The sequence below is a fragment of the Falco biarmicus genome, chromosome 8 (genome assembly GCF_023638135.1).
Source record: "Falco biarmicus isolate bFalBia1 chromosome 8, bFalBia1.pri, whole genome shotgun sequence".
Taxonomy (NCBI): Eukaryota; Metazoa; Chordata; class Aves; order Falconiformes; family Falconidae; genus Falco; species Falco biarmicus.
The window spans coordinates 35,202,901-35,229,380 of record NC_079295.1 but is presented as its reverse complement, the minus strand read 5'-3'; the positions used below and the strand labels follow the sequence as shown (position 1 = coordinate 35,229,380).

Here is a 26,480-nt window from a genome sequence, read left to right as displayed (position 1 = left end):
GAAAGGAGGGGGATGCTAGGAGTTCCTGCTTACACCATTGTTTTCCCTCTGCCTTGCAGAAGAGGGGAATCCTGAACTTCAGTAAAACAAATATGGGCACCAAAGATGCATTGTTGGTTGTTGTAATCAGGCTTCTGCTGCATGGTGATCCCCAGGAAAGCTGTGGAGTTAAGTCTGAGAGGGACTGCCTGCTAATGCAGGGTTGCAACTGTCCTCAATTTCCCTCTATGTGCTGTAGTTGAATGTCATCCGTTATCTGCTATTCAATCAGCATCAACACCAAAGAGCAGGTTTTTGTAATAATAAAAAAGTACAATTAATCACACAGCCACCAGGAGGGAAGGACTTGAGAGCAGCCCAGGCTGGCTGGTGGCCATTTACCACTAGGCTTCAGCTGGCTTCAGCTGCGGGGAGGGGAAGGCTTAACATCTGTCAGGTGAGGGGGCTGATCCTGTGAAGACCAGCTGTGGCCTAGGATTCAGACTGAGTAGACAGGCTAGCTACATTTCCTCTGGTGAGGCTAGAAATCTGAAAAATGAGCCAGCTCAGCCAGGCCCAGGCCAGGCAGGAACATGGGGGCTGGCAGGCGGCAGCCATGTTAGAGCTGTGGCGGGCTGAGGGCTGCTGTGAGACTTCCCCTGTGGGATTGCTTAGGGTCTGCAGAGGGGAATTCCCCTTATGTTTCCTGGAAAAGAGGACTAGGGAGGGAAACTGTGTAGAAATGAGCAGCTGAGAGGTTAAAAAACCCCAACACACTGTTAGAGATGCTGTTCTGGGTGATATGTGGGGCTGAGGTGGCATACACATGCCAGGAAGGCATAAGGAAATTGTTATTAAGGAAATTGTTATTTTCTGTTGTTAAGAAATCTCCATTTTACACTCATTTATAATTGACAACCAAAATGAAATAGTCCTTATGTGAAAAGGTATTAATGTGCCTTTGGAAGCTTATAAAATGTAGGAGGAGGTGCCTTCCTGCACCTTGGTCCCCCCCATAGTACAAGATGGGTGAGGTGGCAGAGCTGCCCCAGTTCCTCTGCTCTTTTATCCAGAAGAAAGGGGAAAGATGAAAGAATATCCTTGCTGTGTACTTTGCAAGATTAACAAACCCAGGATAACAGATTAAATAGGAGACTCCAAGTAGTCTCATCTTTCGTGGCAGTTGCTCCCTATGCATTCAGTGGAGAGGCAGCCTTGCAGGGCTCTGCTGCTGTACATTATGGCGGCAGGTCCTGAGGAGGGAGAGAGGCTTTTATGTGGTGGTGTCTTCAAGGGCAAGTGTGGGCTAAAGCCTGTGGGTTTTCACCCCACCTGGAATTTAGTTGGAGCTTTGTGGAAGCATGTGTAGATTGTGGGGCACTTGTGCAACATAACGCAGCTTTGTAAGTAGGCTGAAGTGAGATCTTCTGAGAAGTCCTTCCCAGGTTTCTTTTCACAGAGAGCCTTTTCACAGAGATTTAATTTTGAGATAGTATAGACATGGGTACCTGTGGCAGAGAAACATTTATGATTGCCAGCCATAGATAGAAAAAATACTGCTTTCTGTGAGAGTTAGGATTGTATGAAACGGTTGTACTATTTTTGTCGTTTTGTTGGTAGACGTTTGCATGTCTCAAACTGTGCCACAAACACAGGCAATGCATTGCTGCTACCGACAAACCTAAATGGCGCCTGCCTGCTGGAGTTAATAGGCATGTAACAATAAGCCTGTAACCACAGAGAACTTAGGTTTAAGTGTACAAGTAGTTACAGAAGCATTCATTTAACATTTGTTACAAGCCACTGTTGCTTTTTTATAAGTAATAGGGGAGCAGTTTACAGTTAACTGCTGTATAGAGAAGAAGAGCTGTGTAGCTTCAGATTGAACACTTGGAGCCTCAGGCAGTTTTGTAAATGTTTTCTATTACAAATAAGTTTAATAGTGTACATTAAAAAGGATGTGTATTTAAACCTTTATGGTCCATACCACGTTAGGTAGAATTACCGTAAATTGCTAAATTTCATTTCTGTAATTATCTTATAAACTGCCAGTTGATATTGTCCCGAAGTTTATGTTCAGCGCATTTTAACACCAGTCATATTTTGGACAGCTTGTATAAGCTCATTTGATTGTCTCTTAAGGGTATAAAATTACATATATATATTTTTTAAAAGAGAGATATCTATTAAAAAACCATAAGAGTTACACACCTTTGGATGACTCTGTGTACTGTTGAGAGGGGAGGGATCATGATCACCTCCCATGCTGTGATTATGAGTATGCTTAAAGCAATTTTCCTGTCGCTAATAGTTCTAGAAATATATGATTATGAAACATGGTCTTTTTCCTTTTATTTTATTTTTTTCCATTCCTGTAGGAACTTGGAAGTAACAGCCCTCCGCAGAGGAACTGGAAGGGAATTGCTATTGCGCTGCTGGTGATTCTAGTTGTTTGTTCACTCATCACTATGTCTGTCATTCTTTTAACGCCAGGTAACCTACTTCTTTATTTTATCTTACTGAAGGTGTGATTCATAATGATTCATAATGCAGTTGTTAAAATGACATATAAATGTTAAAGTATCTCTTGCTCTTCAGCATTTTTAACTTCTGGCTAATATAAATTTGGTGCCTGTAGGGACTCGGGAGTTACCAGAACCCTTGTGGAGTAGAAGCATTTTGCTTTGGCAATAGGGCCTTGGGATTGTGTCAGCCTTGAGATGGCTACAAGCAATCCTCATTAGCCTCAGCAGGTGTGAGCTGACTTTAAGATTTTGTCATTTGTGTCTTGGTTTTCACAGATGAGCTAAGAGAAGGCTGTATGTCATGAAAACTAATACTGAGAATGAAACTTCTCACTGAATCAGAAGTGCGCATCTTTCATATGTACATGCACAAGCTTCTCCCTTTTTCTTTCTCTCAAAAACAAAGAGGGGAATGGTTCAGTTACAGAGGAAAAAACCCAAGCGTGAGGGCAAGCAATAGACAAGCAGTCAAACATACAAAATAATTATGCTTAGGTGTTGTCTAATTTGGTCTGGGTTATTTTTCTAAAGATTTTCTTTTTATTGCTGGGACAGCAACTGTTTAACTATGTCTAGAAACCTAAGAGCAGGAAGCACTGCACAAGTTTTGAATAAAAAATATCTTTGATATTTTTTGGTCAGGTTTAAAATTTTAATGTAAAGTACCTAACTTGGGTGGCAAGCCTAGATAGTAAGCATTGGTCTGCAAATATTCTGCCATGCAAGTGCCCAGTTTGTGTAAACCAAAAGGTTAATGAAGTACTACTTAGTTAAATAATGGTTCCAGACAATTTAGCTACTGGATGAAATCAAGGGAAGCTGGGTGGGTCTGTGCATGAGCAAGTACAGTAGTAGACTGCTGCTGCTTGAAAGGAGGGTGGTGAGACTGAATGGAAAAGGATCAAAAAGCTTTACTTGTCAAAAGGAGTGAGACAGCTGGGGAGAGTATGTAGGAATACTATGGATTATTCTGCTTCCTCTGTTTTGTATAAATATCTACTGCATATGCATGGTGCTGTCCAAGGAATGATAAAGAAATGATTGTTTGCTTATTTCCACTTTGCTTTTATTTTTCTCAAAATGTTCCAAGTTGTACTGCTGTAATCTCAGTGTACAGCACTTTCTTCAAGGAATAATAAAAAACAGATGTTGAGGGCAAATTGTGGCGTATCCTGGTACGCTTTAAGACAGAAGACTTTTTCTTTTCAAGGAGAGGTACCTTTTTTTAAAGCTTGTAAAATCTCAAAGGTGTTACGCTGGAATCCACAATAATAAACATCGGTTCTGACTCATACCTATATAGAATTATTCATGATGATAAATTGTAGTCTTTGAAGGCACTCGTGGAAAAAAAGAATAAACAACTAAGGAAAATGTTAATTTTTTTTTAATATATTAAAAAAAGCTCAGTGAATTACAATGTCTCTGAGGCTGTTTTAAAAATCCAGAGAGTTTGCTTGAAAACTTGATGTAAGCTGGGACCTACATTTCAGTTCAGGTCATGCGAGTGAAAAACTAGTTCTGTCAGATGCTCCAAGATATCCCATAGAGACTGTAGAGCTTGATATAAATAAAAACCTTTTTCCCAAAATGATCTAGGTCTGTAAAACTGGGATTTCTTGCAGGTTGCAAATGCTTACCAAAGAAAGCTTTGGAGGTACATTATAGGACAGCTACTTTCCTGGTTTTGATCCTAATTAGTGCTATTCTCCCTTTACTTTATGATTAATTAATAAGTTTTTGAAAGTAAATATTTTGATACTGTGCTGGTACTAAGCACTATACCTGAAGTTATCTGGTCCTCAGTATATGTAAGATCACTGGGATGTCTAGCATTCAGGGAGAGGAAAAACTTGGGAGACAGTTTTGGCTGCTGCAAGGTGCTCAGTTCTAAGCTGCTACCAATCTGTTATTATAAATACTTGGTTTTGCCAATTCTTTTCATAAAATATAATAGATCTGAATTAAGATGTTTTGTGCAGTAGTGAGAATTTTGTCCTTGAAATACTTGGGATAGTTCAGAGTGCATTGCTTTTAATTTCTAATGCTATTTTGAGCATTTGAGACTTCTTTCCTTTTTTAGTTCTGCCTGTACTGATGGGTGCCTTTTAGATTTCATGTAAATTCCCCTAAACACTGTGTATCATGCTGCTTCTTTTTATGGCGATGATAATAATTTCAGATGGTAGTTGCTCAGAAGCCTGACTGTTTTGTTGAAAGTTTTGTGGAGGCAGAAGTGTATTTACTGATATGCCAAATCCAACAGAAATTATCTCTTTTGCCTACAAATACTTATACATTGGCTTGTCCACAATGTAAGAAACTCTTAGGTCTCTGTACACTTTAACAGTTGTCATTGGACTTCACTCGAACTTTGAGCAACAGCTTTCATGCCCTTTTTAAATAGGCAGAATCAATGCTTCTGTATGGTAACAAACTTTTAGAACATCTGTGGAAGTTATATGCAAAAGGCTTCAAAGAGGCTTTAGCTTCCTCTAAAGATACAAGCAGTATTAAAACTAAATGGAAATTCTTTATATTATTTCTCGGTGTTTTTTGTTACATGAAATACAACTTCAATATACAACACTAAGCAGGAACTGTCTTGAAAGAAGAGATGTATTTTGACCTACTAATAACTTAGCTTCTGTTAAAATAAATATCTGTGTTGCAAAGACAGTTGTGGTTTTAATAAATTGTACCAACAATATTAGTAATATTTTGGTTCCCTATATGTTGCATTTCATCTATGCTAATACTCAGAGACTGTATAAATGTATTGGTGTTCTCAACAAAGAGTTGGAAAGATGGAAGACCAGATGTAATGTAGTGTGACCATCAGTAGTGTAAGAGATTAGTGGTAGAGTCTGAATGGACTCCCAGCCCTGTAACCAGTTGTTGGGGCTCAACAGCTCTCTGTGAACCTCTGTGGACTAAGGAGTATGTAAAAAAAATAAAATAAAAAAATTAAAAAAATGTCCGTTGCGCCCGTGAATACAAATTGCTACACTGCTCTGCATCTGGGAGTAGAAGGCTTGGAAGCAAGTATCCCTGCTAGTTTTCTTCACAATTAGATAATTGCAATGATAAGGTACATGAAGACACCAAAGAATGAGGTTACTGGTGTTAGAGTAAGGGACTGGAATGTGGAAAAACTTTGGAGTTTCAGAATAGAAACCTGTCTGTCCTTGGGGACAATTTAATTATGAATCTAGTGACTTTTGTGTGGTATTTGGAGAGGACTTCTAGAGAAGCGTTTAAGAGACAGCCAAAGAAGAAAATACCTTGGGAGTAATCCTATATTCATAATTTACTTTATATTGGGAATTAATGGCCAGGGCAGAGACAGAAAGAGCTGTTTATGAGATGCCATCATTTGGTTTGTAAGTTAGTACAAATATAAAACAGGTATCTTTCTTGTTCTGTTTTTATTTTATTTCATGTTTTTGAAGTTTTGTTACATATCTGCACATCCTGAAACGCTCATAGGTAGATTTTCTGGCATTAGTGCCTCACTCCTGCCTTTAAATCAGCATGTTTTTGTGCTTTGCATCATAACAGTATGTTCCACATTGTAGGAGTTATCTGAAGACCTATCTGATCAACTACTGTTGATCTGTATTTCAAAACTGAGAAACACTCAATTGGAAGTACTAACAGCTGAAAGCTTTTGTATGAAAAAGCATTTAAGAACAGTGTAAGATTTGTACAGTCATTGCCACCCTTCTTCAGGTCTTTTGCCACAACACTTAAGGATGTTTTTCATTCTGGGGATGACATTAGCTCTACCTTCATATTAACTTAACAGTTTCTGAAGGTGTGACAGACTCAAATGTTTTATGTGGGACTCCTTAACTGAGATAGTGATGTTTAAACAGTGCATGCTGATACAGGGTAATTACTGCTGAGCAAAGTGGCATGTGACTCTAATCATAAACTCAAAGCAAACTCCAAGTTTCCTTTGCCATCTCTTCATGGGGGGGTGGGTGGAGAAGAACAACAGCTTGCAGAAACGTTCCTTTAAGGAACATTTAGGTCAGCCAAACTGACAGAAAATGCTTTTTTTAAAATTGAGTACAGTAAAGCTCTAGGAAGAGAATCCGTTTGGATTACGTCCAATAGATAAATATTCTGTTTAGAACAGGATTGGGACCGACCCCTCCGCACCATCTCTCATGTTACTTTTAAATGAATAGAAAGCAAATTAAAAATAGTTTTTTACTGAAGGGGAGATTCATTACTAGAAGATTCAGGTATAGGCTCCCTGTAACTGCTGTAAATCAGCAAAAAAATTTGGATATCTGACTACCTGCTGGCATATTGTTTTTCCTTTTTCATGCAAATATAATACAAACTGTGCTAATTCCCTGATATAATGATATACCTGTTAGATTGCATACAGTTCACTAGTGGTGTTTTTCCACTTTTCAGATGGCATTTAACATCATGGCTTTATGCTAATTTCTAGTGTTAAAACTTAATTCAGAAGTGACAGTAAGGCATTTGAGTTAAAACTGATAATGATGTAGTGTAGTTTATTATTTGCCAAGTATAAAGGTAAATTTTATAAGGTGTTTAGACTACTTCTAATCTGCAAAAATAATATCCTATAAACTCATCACAATAACAAGGCTATTAATTTCTGCTTTTGCAGTATTCTAGTTTAGTAAGCACAAGCAGGTTTGTCATTTTCAGTAAATACATACCAGTTGTTGAACTGTAGTTTGATGTATACTTAAAAGGTAGCCATTTAGTTTTTAACATTTGATATTGTATCTTCTTTAATCGGTATTAATTTTCTATAGAAAATATGTATTATTTCAGATCGAAATACAGAAATCCATGTGAAATGGTGTGAAGACACTGAAAATACTACTCCTTCAAGTAATAAGTAAATAAAGTTGTAAATGAAAATGAATGATAGTAGGCTGTTTGGTAACATGGTAATAAACATAAATTGGAAAATTGCAGCGCCTTTAAAATAAAACAAGTACTTCACAGAATCATTTATGTTGGAAGGAACCTTAAAGATCATCTAGCTCCAACCCCCCTGCCATGGGTAGGGGCACCTTTCACTAGACCTCATTGCTAAAAGCCTTGAACACTTCCAGGGATGGAGCATCCACAGCCTCTCTGGGCAACCTGTGCTAGTGCCTCACCACCCTCAAAGTAAAGAATTTTTGCCTTATATCTAGTCTAAATTACCCTTTCTCAGTTTAAAACCATTGCCCCTTGTCTTACCACTACATACCTTTGTAAAAAGTCCCTCTCCAGCTTTCTTACAGGTCTCCTTTAGGTACTGGAAGGCTACTATAAGACCTTCCCTCTCCAGGCTGAACAACCCCAACTCTCTCAGTCTGTCTTCACAGGAGAGGTGCTCCAGCCCTCTGATCATCTTCGTGGACTCATCTGGACTCAATCCAACTGGTCCATGCCCTTCTTATCTCAGGGGTCCCAGACCTCAACACAGTACTCCAGGTGGGGTCTCATGAGAGCGGAGTAGAGGGGGACAATCACCTCACTTGACCTGCTGGCCACGCTTCTTTTGATGCTGCCCGGGATACCGTTCATTTTCTGAGCTGCAAATGCGCATTGCCAGGCTATGTTGAGCTTCTCGTCCCCCCAGGTCCTTCTCATCAGGGCTGCTCTCCTACCCATCCTCTTCCCCGCCTGTGTTTGTGCTTGGGATTGCCCCGACCCAGGTGCAGGACCTTGAACTTGGCCTTGGTGAACTTCATGAGGTCACTTGGGCACACCTCTCAAGCCTGTCAAGGTCCCTCTGGATGGCACCCCTTCCTGCCAAGGCGTCTCCTGCACCACACAGCTTGGTGCCAGCGGCAAACTTGCCGAGGGCGCACTTGATCCCACTGGCCATGCTGCCGATAAAGATGTTAAGCAGCGAAGGTCTCAATGCTGATCCCCGAGGAACACCACTCGTCACGGCTCTCCACTTGGACACTGAGCCGTTGACTGCGGCTCTTTGAGTGCAGTGCAACCATCCAGCCAATTCCTTATCCACCAAGTGGTCCGTCCCTCAAATCCATGCCTCTCCAGTTTAGACACAGGGATGTCGCACAGGACAGCGTCAAATGCTTTGCACAAGTCCAGGACAGTGACGTCAAGTCACTCTTCACTTATATACCAATTCTGTAAGCCCATCATAGAAGGCCACCAAATTTGTCAGGCATGGGTTGCCCTTAGTGAAGCCGTACTGACTGCCACCAATAATCTCCTTACTTTCCATGTGCCTTACCACAGTTGCCGGGAGGATCGGCTCCATGATCCTGCCAGGCACATTGGTGACTGACCAGCCCATAACTGCCTGGGTCTTCCTTTTTTCCCCTTTTCTAAAAACGGGGGTTCTGTTTTGCCTTTTCCAGTCAGTGGGAGCTTCACTGGACTGCCACGACTTCTCAGATACAATGGATAGTGGCTTAGCCACTTCCTCCGCCAGTTCCCTCGGGAACCACAGGTGCATCTCACCAGGTCCCATGGACTTAGGGAACCTTCAGGTTCCTTCGATGGTCTCAGACCTGGTCTTCTCCTCCTACAATACTGATAGTGGAAAGCTAGTATCCAGGATTACAAACAAGGCTCTATTTTGGTAATGACTTCAGCGTTAGAAAAAAAAATTACTTTTCAAACATCTAGTGAAGAGTCTTTAAAATGCCAGTTTCTTTCAGTTTAGCAATATTAACAGCAATTTGAAAAGTTACTTTAAAATCCAATTTGTATCAAGGTTACTTGGCAGGCATGTTAATTAGAAGACAGAGAGAAGAGCTGGTGTACCTTTCTTCTCTAATAGCTTTTCTGTACGCAGTTGATGTATTTTTTTAGAGTTTTTTTTTTATTAAAGCAGTTAATAACAAATAAAATCTGTGAAAACTAAACTGTCTTAGGTAAGACAGCTCTTGGCAACATAACAGCTTGTGTGAGCTTGATTGATAGTTCACAAACTGGCAGGATATAAAGGGTCACAATAAATAGAAACAAACTCGAGAAAGGTTGGAAGGGGAATCCTTTTGGGATCACAAAGAGCATCAGGACCAGGGTGTGTTGAATCAAAATAGGTGGTGGAAAACAGATTGTTGAGGGTAGGTAGTCAGCAAGGTTATGGAGAAAGGGGAAAACAGGTATATGAAGAACACAGTATTTGATGCTGTTAAATTAGAAGTAGCTTTTTTAAGATGGGGTATGCATTTGTGGAGCTGACTATAGCATATATAACAACTTGTGCTTACTTTGAAGATAAAAACTCTGTGTGTCAGGAGCAAGAGCTAACAAGGTCACATGATGAGTAAACAGAGGGATTAGGTATAAATCAGGAAAGATAATGTTACTATGCTCTAAAGCTCTAGTAAGACTGCAAGTGGAATATTGTGTCCCATGCTGGACTTGGAGACGGACCCCCCTCCCCAAACAGACTACTTTGATTCCTGGAAGGTAGGAAGAGGGCAAAAAGCTTATTTAAGGATTATAACATTTGTCTTATGAGAGTGGATTTGAACAACTCTGCATGCTTAGCCTTTTAAGACATGAAGTGCAAGAAGAGTTGATTACAGTGACTAAGTGCTTACTGGTGCCTTGCTAGACCTGGGAGGAAGGTGTGTGCATTATGCAGCAGTGCCATGGAGTGAGCAGCTGTGATGGCCTTGTGTCTATCAGAAACTTATGACGTGCATTAAAAAAGAGTTTCTTTTTGATACAGCAAGGATGCATAGTATAAATACTAGCTGAAGTGGCTGCAGTAGGCAGCGCTGACATTGAAAGGCAAAAAAATCATATAGTTGTTGATTCCAGTAAGCTTTCAGCTGGGCCTCTAATTGAGAAATTTGGCTGAATAAAGACCAATAACGAAACTATGATTGACTTTATTCATTGTGAAGGGGTCATATTTTAATCTGAAATGTATTACGTAATACAACCTTTACAAAGCACGTTTATGTGTTAAAATGTGCTGCTAACATATTGGGTTGACGTAAGGATAACAGGATTGCTCCTTGACTGCTGTGATTCTAGATACTCCTTTTCGAAAAGAGTCTGTCATCATCAACACTGTTTAGTATCAGCAATCTGTGAGGACAAAATCTGACTAACAAAAAGTCTGCTTGTAGAGAAGGTAGATGCCTGACATGTTGGAAGGAAAAGCTCATAGAGCACAGAGATACTGCAGTAATCTATGGCAAACGTATCCAATAATAATAATAAAGTTATTAAAAGACTTGATTGGACATCTGTCTTGTTGATTGTGTAGGAAGTGCATAGGTGCATATTTTTGCTAGTGCACAGGCAACATAATGCAGTTTTGGCAGCGGCTTTTTAAATAGCCTAAAGCAGTTAGGTGAAGTGCATAGCTGCTCTCAGTGACTATTCATTGGAAATTGTTTTGACAGCAAAACTTTTGCTTTAATAGTCCTTCTGATTTCATGTGTTGGTGTCAAGAGAAGTAGAATTTAGCAGAGCTTCTTTTTCCTTTTCTGAAGCATGGAGATTATTTTTGGAGCTGGCAACTTTTTTTTTTGCTTTGAAAGTCAACGTTGGCTAATGTTCAGAAGCACAATATTCCTGGGTTCTGTCACGTTTGTGAAAAAAACCAAGGCTGTTAGCCAAATGTTTCGCTGTGCTTATCGCTATAGAGCAACCACAGACTATAAAATGTGCATATAGAAATATTTTTTTTCTCCACATTTTAGTTTTTGGAGTAGGTGGAATTGGTTCCAAATTTATTTACCAAAGTATTTTACTTAGTTTTTGTCTGTATAGGTGGTCTATGTGGCCTACATCCTTTGGCTTTCAGAAAATTTTTTGTATTGGTTTGTAGACTTTTCTTGTGGTGTAGGGCTGGGGAAGCAGGAGCTCTGCCACTACAGTTCCAGTATAGGAAATAGCCAAGCACTACATCCTTCAGGTGTCCTGTATGTAAGGTACCAATGCTTTGTTTTCCAAAGCTTTACTAAAGAAAAAGGAAACATTTTCTTGTAGCAAAAAAAATAAAAATAAATTAAGAGCAAGGTATTGTTATTGATTTTGACAGGACCTTTGAACTATGTATTCTGGATCTGTAATTCCAATGTTTTGTGAATGACACTGAATAGATGGTATTTAATAACTATCTAAAATGGTCTTGTTACGTTTATTTTAGATGAACTTGCAAATTCATCAGAAACCAGATTGTCCTTGGAAGATCTCTTCAGAAAAGAGTTCGTAGTTCATAATCCAGAAGCCAAATGGATTAATGGTAAGTGTGTAATCTCTCATGTAATTTGAAATTAGGGAATAATTTTGGATATTGAATGATATCATTATGCAGGCACTGAGAAAGAATCAGTTAAGATTTCAAACTCTTGAAATTGGCCAGTGTCCCACTTTTCCTTGTAGTGCTGAATCATGTCTGTTTCATTAATTTTTGAAGTGGCTTTCTAATTTTAAATCTTTATCTAGTAGAAACCCACTGAAATTCTCTGTTTGTGTTACTGTCTCAGTTGGAAGCAGTGACGAAGAATTATTTTTGAGATCTGGATCTTGTTTATAGATTCACAAAAAGATCAATTCAGAAAATAAAATTTTTCTTTTAACATCTGAGCTTGGGCATTTGAGAACTGGTTCTGACTCCCCATCTGGAATGGATTCTTAAATATTTCAATGTACTTGTACAGCTCTTAGTCATTTTCTGATGTCTACAAGTTGTATTTAATGGTCTACTTTATTAAATGATTTATAAATGGTATGCAGATTTTGAAATATTATATATAGTTTTAATGTAAAAAAGAAAACAAATTCTAACTTTCTTTTTCAACTAACTGAACTCCTTTTCTCTTGATCATATGAGCTGTTCACATTCTTTCTGTTTGCAAGAAATGTACAAGTAACGCAGTAGTGACCATCTGTTTTGTGTCGTTATACTTGGATTTTTGTGTTGCTCCAGGTGTTATGATCAAGGGTGTAACAATGGGCTTTGTGCAAACAGAGTATTGTTAAGGAGTGCTTTATGGGAAGTAGGAGTTTGGAAGCCTGGTCATTGTGTATGTAAATTCACAATAACTTTGCATGGGAAATGGTTCAATTATATTAATCAACTTTGGTGTTCAGTAATAACTGAATAATTTGTAGGAAGCTCTATGATTGAATTGAATTGTTGCTTTGTTGTAGACTCTAAAGAACGAAATGGGCATGACAAGGATAAGTGCGTTTCAAAAAGAAGAATAAAAGGGGAGAAAAGTATGATTGGTATTTTTCATCCTCAGACCAGCTCTAGTGTTATTTGTTTAGGAGTTAGGAGTAGTAGTTAGTGTTAGTAGTTTAGGAGTGAGAGGGGAGGCTCAATTTAGTTCCCTGCCACTCCCTTTCCCCCAGCTACTCCAATGACCATACAGTTCCTGAGATGCCATTTGCTTCTCCTTTGGACTGGTTTCTGTCTGCCGTCAGGGCCAAAAGCTTTGGTGCTGGGTAAAGCCAGAACAGTGCTGTTGCCAAGATGACCAGTTTCTTGTGTTTGGCAGAAAACATCTTTCCAGTTAAGGCTGTTAGGCTAGTTAAAACCTAAAGCAGTTTTTGATGAATTTGTTGTTTTCTGTGAATTCACAAAGCAACTGCCTTTGACCCCACCCTACTTGAAAAATCCTTCTTCTAATTGTCAAACAACGTTATTACAGACCTGGTATTGTCAATTAAAGTGGTTGCTAAAAGCAGGTAAGTACATAATGGAAGAAGATCTTTATGCTAGTTCTATGCATTACTCTTGCTACTCAAAACCTCCATGAATTTACTCATCTAAGAACACTACCAGTCATTCATAGTGTGCATAATATTCTGTGCATGAAGGTATCACTCCTTTCAGAATGCAGGATGATAAAAATAAAGGATTATGGATTGAGTTATATTAAATATTGTTGATACTATTGAACATGTTGTTTATTGTATTTTTAAACTGTGTTCTACAGCCTGTGATAAAATAAAAGCTTCTTTTAAGAGTTTTTCACATGTGGTAAAAAGAAATTTAGAATTTGGTACTAAACACTTGCTTGGATAAAGGTTTGTTCTGTGGTGTTCAAAATCCATCTTAAGAAACTCATCCAATGGAAGGTAATTTTACTAGTATTGTGTGAAAAATAGAGGTCGTAAACAATCTAGTCTAAAAGCTGTGAGATTGTACAGTTATGAACATTTCCATCTATTGAATATTAGAAATACTGTTTAGTAAAGAAGAGCCTTGTGTTTTATTATCAGTACAGTTGTATTAATATCTAATCTTTCTGCACTGTTGGTTTTCTCAGCCAATATAAGAATTCCTAAGCTTGCAGTTAGGTGTGTTCCTGTGTTTATTTGCCAAAGAAGCAACGAAGTCCAGTGATACAAAAAAAGAGGAAGAAAGTGTGTTTGTGTGTATGGGAATTTAGGAAGAAGTGGGGATAATTACAGACTTTGAAATTTCCCAGTATGGTCAGTGAAATCAGTATCTTAGATAATAAAATAAGGAGTCTTGCAAAGCAGCATTTCTGGTTCCTGATTCTATCTTTAAAATTTAGGGTAAGATTATTTTTTTTTTCCTGGCATGGTATCATTGCAGTGGTGGCATTATATATGTGGAGAGTGAAATATATAACTTAGTATTCAGCATTCATTACTGTGGAGCTGGAGGGGAGCGTTTGGCACTTTCTTTGGATATTGACAGGGTGTGTGGACTCTGCACAGGAAGATTTTAGCAGAAAATAAGTAGCTACTTACTATTACTTTTTGCTCCTCTTGGGATAGAATAATTTGTAACCATCTGAAATTTTTATCATCTTGACCTCCTCGGAAGAGATGGGAATAGAGATTGAAAAAGTGATTCCTGCTGTAAGCATTTTCTGAAGGGTCTAGAGCATAGTTTGTAGAAAAATGTCTGATTTAAGGATTTTGAGTACTAGGTGAGTCACTGTATTCTTATGTAAGGTCTAGTATTTAACTGCTACTATTTAATGAATTTTTTTATACTGACATTTGAATTTGGCTAGCATTATTTTCCGTGTTATTTCTTCCTTGTTTGCAAGTTCCTCCACTAAAGAAATCATCCCCATGTAGTTATTTCTAGTCCACTCTTTAATAAGGAAAGCTCTTGCGTACAGAAGTTTTTACAATCCATTTCCTTTTCTGCTTGAAACTGAGTCCACAAATTTATATGCTTGACACCAAAGTTAATAATTATGCAAATGTTTAAAGCTGTGGAGAAAATGTTCTTTATCTGAGATAATCAGCTGTTGCCAAAGAAAATAAAAGAAAAAAATGGAGTTAGTTTTAGAAGTGACATAATATATTTACATTGAGTGTAATGTGAAGATGTACCTATGCAGGTATCTTTTGGATTTCTTCCTCCCTTCCTTTTTTTTTCTTCTTTTTTTTGTTTGATTTCAAAGGCAAGTTTTTTTTTTTTAAATCTGACTTCAATTTTTGTCATCTTTTGTAAGAATTTGCGAAGGAAAGAGAAAGGAAATATGGATGATGGCTAGTGTCCTTCTTGAAAATAACAACTTAGTAGGTTACTAAGCTTTTTGCATTATAGATCTGATCACTTCAACAACTGTATTTAAAAGGACATGCTGGAGAGTATACACAACCATTGATCAGTTCAGTCTGTGTTATCTGAAAGAGCTTTTGATTTCAGAAAGCCTTCCAGTTGCTTGGCATAGTTTTGAAGATGTTAAATGACAGTACATCTTCCTTTAGCGTTATTGATCTTCAGGCTTTCTAATAGGAAGTGAGAGTTTAAAATGCTGCCAGTGAATAATAAAAGTATTTAAATCTGACAGCATGTTGCTTCAGATTAAGGCTTTACATTAGGTGGCAAAACATCTTGGTTTACTTAAGTCTAATTACATAACTGTAATGTAGTTTAAAATACCCAGAGTAATTAAATTTAAGAAAGCACTGCAGTTAAACTTCTATGCTTTCCCTTGCCAAAAAAACTTGTTAAGAGACTTAATGTATCTCATATTGCTTTGTTCTTGGATTCTAACCATTTTGCAAGAGGGACCACTCTCTGCTTCAGGTGGGGCATAGCATCTCGTTTCATGACCACAGTTTGCTTAGGAGCGCGTCTTCTGGATACAGTACATTTATTGGAAGGTCATGATATGTGATGTATTAGAGCATAGTTCTAAACTAACTGTATCATTGACAACAACTGTATCATTGCTCTATTAGTTATTCATAAACCAGTGTATGAATCGTTGCTTATCTGCCAATATCAGCAGTCTGCAGCTGGATCTTTGAACCACACTGAAGCACTTTTCAGGATATTTTTTTCATTTCTATTAAGTTACTTAGCAATGTGTCTGCTGGTCTGTGAGAAATAATGAGGGCCTGAAAGGTTTGCAGTCTAATCCCTAGATCTTTGGTGATGTACTTTACAGCTCTTATTATTAGGAACTCTGGCTGTTAATGACAATAAAATTCAGAATCTTTGCCTTTAATCCTTCTGCGAATATGGAAGTTGCTTGCATTTTTGCTGTTTAGATAAGCTTTGCCAACCTTTGTGTGTTGACTCCTTGCTTGTATTCCATCAGATGGATATGTAGTCAGCACAACTGATATTTTTCATGTATCTGAAAGAAAAGTGTCAGAGAAGGACCGAAGTCTGGATGATGGCCTGCAGCAGACTGTGCCCTGGAAACCTGTCTTGTCCTGAAGCTCAGCAAATCACCTTAGTACATGTGTTTGTGCCTTACAGAGCCAGGAGGGATGTAGGCGTCTGCTTAGGGTAAAACTTCTGTAAGGTGCTTTGGTGAAATTGTGAGATGATAAATATTTCTCTCATTCTGTCTTGCTTGTTTCTGCAGCGGCTGTCTGTTATTGTATTCAGTGACCCTTGCGACGCTATCACAGGAAGGATGTAGGGTAATGTGTATGGCTGGGCAGCATCACATCTTCACAGGCAAACACAGTCGGGCTGATGCAAGAGCATTTTGGAGTAGTGAGGGAGAGGACTGTGGAGGAGGCAGATGACAGTGCAGACAGAAGGGCTTTAAGTGGTACTTCAGGGAGGGGAGTGCTCTTTGAAAGGGCAAGATATGATAAAGATTCCCTCCTCCTGTAGGACCTCACACTTTATTCAAACCAGACTCATCTCACAAGCAGCAGCAGTCTCTGTCTTTGGGAGGAGGATGGAAAATAAGGAAGTCACCATCAGTCAGAAGCAATAAGGGAAAGGAGGACTTTGACCTTCGTGTCAAGGGAAAGGACCTGAAGGGGATGAGGTGACAACTTAAGTTTCAAGGCGGGTTTTGTGCCTCATGCAGAAGCTGCATTTTTTCCACATATTAACCTTCTCCCTGCCTTATAGTCCTCATGAGCTCCTGTGCCTTATGAGATAGGAGCTGCTAACCCACACTCTGCCTCCAGCAAGCAGCTGCCAGGACAGGCTGCCATTCCCCCCGAGACTGGTGGCTGCTGCTGGAGACAGATGACCACTGCCCTGTCCCATCCTCTACAGAGGAACAGCAGCTCCCTGCTAAAGCAGGGTTCTGCATGTGTGTGGTGGGGAGGCACGCTCAGGGAGGCAGGTGTGCTCCTGTTCTCTGCTGCAAATGATACAGAAAACCCTAGAACAGTTGTAGGTAGGTTTGTCCCTTAGTGTCATCCTGGTGAATACAGTTCTTTCCTTTGACTAATCAAAGTATAAATGCAACATTTTGGTGAGAGATTTCTGGAGAAAACATATTTGTACCTCTTTCTTTTGTCATAAAACTCTGGTTTTGGAGTGAGGTTTATCAGTTTGTCCAGCAGAAAATCCTAGGTTGTGCTGTCAATCTCAGCAGGTATAAGCTATTTGGATTTAATTTCCAAAGCAAATCATTTTTCATCCACATATGTTTTCAAGGCAAAGACCCTTCAACGCTCTTTTTTTTTTTTTTTTCTTTTTCCCCTTTTACAGTTTTAATGTGCTTCTTTGGAGATGATAAAAAAACATTCTGTCCCAAGCCAGAAATATTTTCACTTTGCTTTGAGAACAGCATCAAGGCAATAGACATGTGGTTTTGTTTTAACTCAAGCTCTTTTATTTATTTGTTTTATTTTTGGTTTTATATTGTTTCCAAATTTCCTCTATGACCTGCAGCAGAGGCATGGCTTGCATTTTCTGAGTCATCTTTACTGGTTCTGATGTGGGCCTCTCTATTTAGTTTCACACATCAATTCTATCAGCATGGAGAGAAAAAGAATGGATGATGCCTACTGTTTTGAACACCACTGAAACTAAGAGACTGATTTATGGAGGAAATCCCTCTCCCCCTTCACCCTTTATTTTGCAAAAATATATTATGTTTAGTAGTCTCTTTCTTCTTCTTCTTCCTTTGTTTTTTAAACATTAAAAAGGAAATATTAAACCACTTTTGCTTTATAGTTGAACTTCACTGCAATATTTTGTAGAATTTGTGTTAAAGTTAATGTGGAAAGATATTACCTGGCTGAAGTACTGATTGTTACAATGTTTGGTTTCCTTAAAGAGCAAATGAGACAGTAGCTTCCCATAGATTTATTTGTGGTTGTCCCTGGTACCTTTCTCATGCTGTACATTGCCTTTATCACCTGCAGAGTGGAATGTGTAGATAGCAGTCTTTGCTTAAGCTGAGCTGGTGCTTTCCTTGAGACTCTGTTGGCTCTTGTCTATCCTGAAAAATTAAATAAAAAGTGAGTTTGGGAAACCTGGCATGAAGATAGTTGAAATTGCTTTTAAAATTGTGGATGATAAAAATGGTAGTGGTTTGGGAAGCACAACGCACAGATTCCACAGTAGCACTTGTGCCAATTTTGCGCGGGAAACCAGTGCACGAGGCAAATATGAACTTTATTTATCAAAGCTGAGCATGTTGTGATGTTTGCCAATAGATATGGGTCAAGTGCAAGAAATCACTCCATCACTGAGCAATAAAAGATAGATTCTGCTCCAGAAAGTTGTTGCCAAGTTGGAACCAATAAACAGACAAATATCTCTATTAGAATTACATATCTATATGTTTCTATTACTTTTGTAATTTATGATGGATACTAAGAGTGAAGTCCTATTCCCCCCTGCCCCCATGCAAATGAGATGAGAGTCTGAAGTGGCCAGGCTGGAATGCAGCCATTGTGCACAAGCGCATTTTTGGTTTAGCAGGAGCTGTGTTTGGCATTCAGATATTTAGGCTGTGATATGATGTATTAATGCTCTGTCAGGGACTTGGGCAGAAGTGAAGAGAGGTACGTGCAGTGGTGCTCTTGCCAGCTCTGTATATAGCTTTCATTATTTATCTGAACCTGTCTGTGCAGGGCCTGAAGCTGGAAGCCAGGCCAGGGAGTTGTTTTGTTGCCTGTGGTTCAGCGTGAAGGGTTTATTTCTGAAAGGCAGCAGAGGGTGGTTGGACTTTGATTCCCTGTGCAGGCAAAAGCAGCATGTAGAAGAACAGGTGAAAAAAAAATCCTAGATTTTTCAATTCAATTTTTGGATGCTTTTAGCTAAAACTCTTCTTTCTTAAAACTCTAGCAGTTGTATGAATTACACACCCAGTTTTTGCCAAGTTTTAAGACTAATTTTTGGAGAATCCCCAGAAAAGTTGAAAAGAGGCAGAGAATATCTCTAGGCTAGCTGAAGTTTCTCTTAAAAAGTGCTAAAAAGAGGAATTAAAAGTTTTGATTGATACCATTCTACTGATTTATTAAAATAACTTCTTTAATAAAAGAATTTAAACAATGCTGTTGTGAAATGGATTGAATTATTTAATTCTCTCATTAGGGAATCGAATGGAGGAGTTTGGGGCTGTATTTGTGCTGATGCTGAAGACTTATCTACAAGCCAGCTGTAGATGGGCAGTTGGCCATTCAGGCTAAGGTTGTGAGGTGACCACCCTGGTATGAGGGACAGCATACCTTGTTGTGTCCCGTGATGCAGGAATTGTGGCTTCTTAAACGATGACAATTCTTGGTATAAGAAGAATTTTGATTTTCCTGCTTGGTTTTTTTGGGAGTGATTGGTTGTGGGTTTTTTTATGTTGGTGTTTGATTTTGGGCATTTTGGGGGATTTTTTTGTGTGTGGGTTTTTTTAAAGTTTAGGTGCAGCAGTTATTTGGTTTGTTTTCTCTATGTTTATCTTGTCAGAAAATTATTTTATTCTTAAATATTACACATGAAGAATGCATGTAAAGCAGAAGATAAACAATGTGAGGTGTATAAAGCTACAAAAGTGTTAATGTGAGCAGGAAATAGAAACTGAAACAAATTATTTTATGCACTATTGTAAGTAGGATTGCAAATAAGAAAGCATGAAACAATTTGGGTTGCAGCTGTGCGTGAATGTAACATGCAACCTTAAAAAACAGGGTGGGGAAAACCCTGTATTTTTTTTTCTGCATGGAAGTGGAGATTTCATCTCATTTCTGTATGGATTTATATAGAAAAATGATCGTCTCTTTAATCCATAATCATTATCACAAAGCAAATATTAATTTTCTTCCACGAGGCAGAGATACTTTTCTGCCTCATATTCAGAGACTTGGCTTTGTGAGTGAATCTCGCCTGTTCAGATGTTGTGGCTCTGCAGCTGTGGGGCACCCACCAGGATGGCAGCAGAGCTCTCCCCTGTGGGCAGGCGGCCAGAGGATTACTCTGCCTTTCATCCTTTGATTCTGCACCCTGAGGATGAGCAGTTGTATGCCTATTGTTCAGGAAGGTGTTTTGATATCACGAAAGTTCCTTATTTCACTGCTTGTAACACAATAGAGTTTTTCCCTCAGTTATTTTTTCCTCTAGACTGTATGCAGTCTAGTCTTTAAATAATGTTACTTAGTGGCTCTTTTAACCGATCTTCCCTGCCTGCCCACATTATTAGAATCTGCTACATGCACTGTACTTCCTTCTGCTCTTGTATTAATTGATGTCTCTAAGGTGTCACATGACTTGCTTGCTTAGAGATAGATCTTGAGTAATTTCTGCTCAGATCAACTATGTTAAGCCCTATTGCTGCATCGATACTGGTGCCAGCGTTAATAATTGTTAACAAGCATTAAATAGTGCTATGTATTCAGGGCCATTAACTTGTGTCACTGTTGCGTTTTGTAAATGACTTCTTAGTGCACCTTTTTAGAAATCTCCTTTCACCAATATTCTTTGTGCACTAATGCGCCATTATATTAGCTGTGACCTCTACACTGTCTTGTTGCTCTCTTTTTTCCTGGTCATTTGTTTTCTGACTTTTGTTTTTTAGGGTTTTTTCCCCCACAAGATGTTATACTTCCTCCACAGAGTACCTGAAATTTATTTTCTTGAAGAATCTTTACTTCTTGTAACAACTTCTAGTTGTATTCATTAAGATGTAGACTGATTCCATGCTTGTTGAAATCTATGGGTATGGGACAAAATCCACAGATTGGGATATGTTAGGAAAAAATGAAATCATGTATTCCAACTCTTTTGCTACCTTTAGCCAAAAGTACAGCTAATCATTGCAGTCCTTCTTAAAATTTATGTCCCTATTGATTTTTGACTGATTCTGCAACCCAAAGCATTAAGAATGTAACAAAGAGATCAATATACTTAGAAAATATTTACACAGGCAGAGTGTATCTGTTGTATAAGGTATCGCGTTTTGAAAGAGGCGAGCAGAATGGTTTACGTTTTCCAAGCAATATATATAGATAGCAACCTCATGTTGAAGGGTTGAGTACAGTAATTTCTGCATGTGAACCCCTAGGAAGGTGGACCAGACACTTAATAAATCTTAGTTCTCCTGTTTTGTTGAAGCAAAAGTCTCCCGAGTGTAGTGCATGTATTAAGATTACTATTCCGGTTACCATAGCAATGTCCATGAAGGAGGGAGACCTTTTTTCGGTAATACATTTTTGGCTAAGGAAGCAGTTCTTAATATGATGAACAAGTATAAACTGGATGTGCTACATCATTACACTTAGGATGCTCTTCTCTAGGACAAATATTCTTACTACATGAGCAAACCTGAGCAGTGGATTGAGAGTTTTGGAATGATAACAGACAGTGGGTGCTATACAACAGCTTTGTGAGTTGACTCCCAAACGCCACACTTTTTTTCGGTTACCTGTAAAGACTTCAGACATGTATGTGCTCATGCATCAGCAGGTTCATGTATTTGTGAAGAGTGTTCTTTTCCTCCTGTGCCTCCTTGTTCTGTTTTCCCCCCTTACCACCACTGCTCCTGAGCAGAAAGGTACCTGTTGCCCAGCTGGAGCTATAATCCTTTCCCTATGGGTTGGATTCGTAGTGACCTGTTAAATTTTCCTTTGGAAGCTGCTGTTTATATTTGCAGCTGGTTTTATGGTCCTTCTTAAAGGCTCATTTAAGTCAGCTCTATTACACTCATCAGCATTTTGATTCTCTTCAGAGGAATGCTGTGCGGGATGGGGATATACCTTCAGTTGTAGCTGCATGCAGTAGTGCTGTTGGCTAATTTTGCCTTGTTTCCATTTGCCTAAAAAAAAATCCTTTAAATTTTTCTTCAGTTTTCTTACTCATTTGTCTAAGTAGAAAGTACTTTACCAAATGCTCAGCTGTACAGTGTTTAAAGTAGTTACCTTTAAAAACTAAAGTTTTACATTTCTAATCCTTATGTTTTGTTGGCTGTTTTTTCTTGAATTAAGGCAGTAGAACAGTGCTTTGTATACCATTCTATATTGCTGAAATGTTTGCCTGATGGATCCATAAAATTTGCATTTTTTAAACATACATATCTATGGGCATATATAAAAAATTATTTCACCTGTAGTCCTTTTTTTTTCTCTTTGCTCTCTTTAGTTGAATCCATTGTGTATTCTCTGATTTTTCTTTTCCTGTTTAAATGGCAGATTTCAGAGACACTGACTCATGTTTTGCTATTCATTCATCCATTTCCCTGGTCTATTTTGCTTTCTGTGCCATGCATTCTTTTTCTTAAATGTATGAACCAATCCTCTACCTCCCGCGTGGCAAGGCAGTTCAGACAGACAGAAATGGGTACGAGGCCAAGGTTATTCTTCATATGAAAATGTGGTTTGAACTTAAACAATTTTGATTCTCTCTTTCACTGTGACACAAAAGGACTTTTGGGTTTAGTACGTTTGGGAAAGTGGATATACCTAGTTATATATGTTTAAGTCATATGTTTAGGATTCTTTCAAGAGTCCATTCAGTGAATCAGTTTTGTTAAATTCTCCCTGAAGTGTTTGTGTTGAGCAGGTGTGATGGTGCAAGTGTCACACGGTTTTGAGCCAAACTGCATCCTGTTGCAGTTTGGACCTATTCCTTTTAGGTATATCAGGGTTAGAGGTGGGAAAGGCAAAGGTGGAGGAAGAAATCTACTGAGTAAAAGCATAAAACAAGTAACAAGAAAAACATAATGAGAAAAAAGGAGAACAACTGGGTACAGAGAAAGCAGAGGCAGGAGCAGGAGAGAGGTGTGAATGGACAGTACAGTGGAGGGCACAAAGGCGACAGGACGCATGTGCTTCCCATTAACATCTGCTTGTTCTGTAACTCCAGGCAGCTTCTGGGAGGACATATATAGGCAGTGAGAATTTCCACTTATTCATGGTGTTTCTGATCTTTGAGAGCCAAGAGCTGGCCCTAGTGATGAGCAGGAGACATGAGGCTGGTGCTAAAGGCATTCATGTGATGTGTCACTCATGCAGCCAGCTCCCAAACTGGACCAAAGCCATACTATTGCCCTCACTCTGGGGACAGTGCCTGAGGAGTGTCTGATGGCAGACCTGGCTGCCATTTCATCTGACCAAAAGTTGTGCTTTACAATTGTAGTTATGTCTTTATTTGGGGATGTGTGAAGTGCAGTGAGAACAGAAGTGCTATAAACTTCAAATTATTAATTTTTGACAGTCTGATTTAATTACATTTTTAACTTACTGTTGCACAAATCAAATGTGTACTGTACAAGACTGTGGAACTGAGATGAACCACAGGCAACTTGCTACTTGCTTGTTTATCCAATCTGACAAAGTTTCTAGGCAATGTGTGAGATATTTGCCAATGAGTAATCATCATAGCAACTTACATTGTTTTGCCAAATCCGTAAACATAGATCGATTTTGATCCATTAACAGGGCTATACAAACCTGTAGCCTCTCTAGTGAGATAATAAAGTTCTGGGCACTTTGTTAAAATAAAATTACTAAGACAGGGAACCAGGAGAAACATTCAGCTTTTTGACAGCATTTAGATATTGGCCTCCCATCCTGAGGGCAATTCAGCTTTAACACGTTTTGCTGAGGTTTTCCACAATTATTTTTCTCCTCAGGGAAAAAGCACATCTTCAATTTTGAGAGGTTTTTTTTATCCATAGTTGAGACCTTACTTGCTGAATGAAGACCATCTTATTTGACAAGTGCGTCAAAAGGAAATGTAGAGTGTGCTTTTTGTACTTGCAGCCTACTTTAGGCATATGACTGACAGAATTTCTTCTGCATGTGAAATATTGCTTTTTAAAATCAGCCAAAGCTACTTGGAAGCCTGAAGTTTACTGCAGATCTGTGAATTGTAATTTAAAAGTAAAAACTGAAAGTACTTGAAACTTTAAAAATGTGGCCATGAAAACCCAGGAGTCTGGAGTCCTCATTGTAAGCAATAGCAAAATAAACATCAAGCAGGTTAAGTTAATCTTACTTTATTGCAGGGCAGGCACTACATGAGAATTAGTTGTAAAGGCTTCAAAAGTAGTAGTTATTGACCCTATCTTGGAGCAGCCATCTCTAGGATAAGACGGCAGCTTCTTTTCTTTCTTTCTTAGGCCTGGAGTTTCAACCGAAGTCTTGTCTGCCAAAATACATCTGTTAATTCTGTAACTATGATTAGATATTTATGTTTTTGTTACCAGGATCTTGACAGGGACAGCGCATCTGTAAAGATCGCTAAGCAGCTGTCAGGTGATGATAACTTCTCAGGTACTACTGGCATGAGTTAAGATTCAGAGTGACAGTTATGGTTGATTGAAGATATTTTTGTCACGAAAGTTTTCTGACAATTTCTTTTCTTTTTTTAGTCTTCGTTTGCAAGTTTTGTATGAAGGAGTGTTTCTGTAGAAACTTTGTGAAAAAAGTTTAAATAGTTTTATTTAGCTTTCTTACATTTTGGATAATGTGTTTTTTTTCTGTTTAAATGTTGAAATCTGCTCTTTAGTATAATCATTTCATTTTTCATTTCTCTGTTATTTTACTGTAATCTATATTACTTTTGCAAACTAATTCATGCAAAAATGCTGTATTTTGGTATTTTCAGAGTGAACAGTTCCACATTTAAAAACAATAATGTATTTTAGTTGGAATTCTGAGAAATCTTCAGTTTATTCTGATTTGGAATAAAAATGCTTGTACTCTCCAATATTTTGTTTTCTAGCCCTTGCTATGGGCTATTTAGAGGAGGAGGCTCTAAGCCATATTATCAATTACAGCTCCAAATGACATTATAAATTACCCAAACTATGATGTCATGTTCCATTCATGGAAATCAAATGCAGAGTTAATATTATAACCTGCAGCATTTCTATCGATTTCTGATAGATTCCAGGTGTATAGAGATATGGTAATGGGCTTCTGTTATGTAGTGTTTCAAAGGTGGATGCTAGTTCTTTGCTTTCTGGGTAATAGCACATGTAATTAAATTTATGTGAGTTATGAATTTTTATCTTTTTTTCCATTTTCGTACCCAGTATTGTACCTTGTCCTCCTAGAGGCAAGGACTCACTGTTCTGTCAAGTTAGTCCTTTCTTTTTTTAGCAATGATCACATAAAGTATTACGTAAATACTCCTCTCTGTTTTAATATTCTGTTCTCTTTTCCATCTATTTTTTGAGCTCCCATTGTGGTGAAGTGTTAGTTGAAAACAATTTGGCCCCCAAACTCTATTGTAGAAGACCTTGATGAGTCCTGTAGTTCTACTGTATTATTCCAGTAGAAGTTACAAAGTTAAATTATATTTTAACTAATTATCTAATGTCTGAAGGCAAACAGTGTTGAAAAAGAGCTGTAAGTGAAGATGCACACTGCCTGCCGCCACCCTGCCCCCCATTTGGTATACAGTATATGGAGATAGAGGCAGACTATATGTCTTTCAGGGCTAAATGCTTTCAGTCTCATCACCACCTTCAGAGTGATGTCTTGCTAATTTTAACCATTTTTTTTAGTGTAGGATGTGTCTATCCTAAGAACTACAACACACAGCCATTGATTGCCTCACCACTAGATTAAAATATACTCTGAATTAACAGCAGCTTTTATCCTGTTCCTCCTTATGAAAAATGAACAAGTCTGAATGTTGAATAAATTGCATTCATTTGTGTGACTGCTTGGTGTTTTTCAGATTAGGTAAGGCTAACCTCTTGAGGAAATAAAATTACATTTGAAATACAGTTTGTTTTTATTGGAGAATAAGGCTTTCCAGAGAAGAGAACAAGAGAATAGTGTTATGAATAGCCTGACTTCTGGACAGTTTGTGGGAGTTTCTGAACACCATGTTGAAGGTAGTCCCTTTGCTGGAAAACATTAAATTTCCTAATTCACAGCACTGGTAATGTGTTGGATGAAAGTTATTTTTGGTTCTTAATAAGATTGTTTGTGGAGACTGACTTAGGTTCTGTCTTATTCTCTGCTTCCTTTTTTTTTTTTTTTTTTTTTTTAAAAAAAAAGCAAGCTTCAAAGCAAAACTTTTCTAACAATTTTATTCAATAACTGCAACTGGATACAATGGTGTATCTTAGCTACTCAGTGAAGATCTATTCTTTTAGTGCTTAGTACTGAACTTCAGTACATTATGATAATGAAATATATTTTAAAATTGTTGTGGAGATTCAAAAAAGGATATTTCATTTTAAAGGAAGTCAGAATATATGGATATTAATTTTTAATTAGAATTTCAAAAAGGCTTGTGAGTTTTTGTTATTTCTAGTAAATGTAATGCCTCTGCTGAATAACAGTTTATAATGCTTTATTTGTGGAATAGAAAAAATAAATATTTGC

At 38.2% G+C, this 26,480-nt stretch overlaps 1 protein-coding gene across 3 annotated transcripts in view; it reads left to right on the top strand.

Annotated features, from left to right (window-relative positions):
- DPP10 (dipeptidyl peptidase like 10) overlaps positions 1-26,480 on the top strand; it is a 548,469-nt gene that overhangs the window by 311,042 nt on the left and 210,947 nt on the right. For all 3 annotated transcript variants that reach the window (XM_056350156.1, XM_056350155.1, XM_056350157.1), the window contains exons 2-3: positions 2,358-2,472; positions 11,647-11,742. In XM_056350156.1, coding sequence (XP_056206131.1) covers positions 2,358-2,472; positions 11,647-11,742 — 211 coding nt within the window. The remainder of the gene's footprint in view (positions 1-2,357; positions 2,473-11,646; positions 11,743-26,480) is intronic.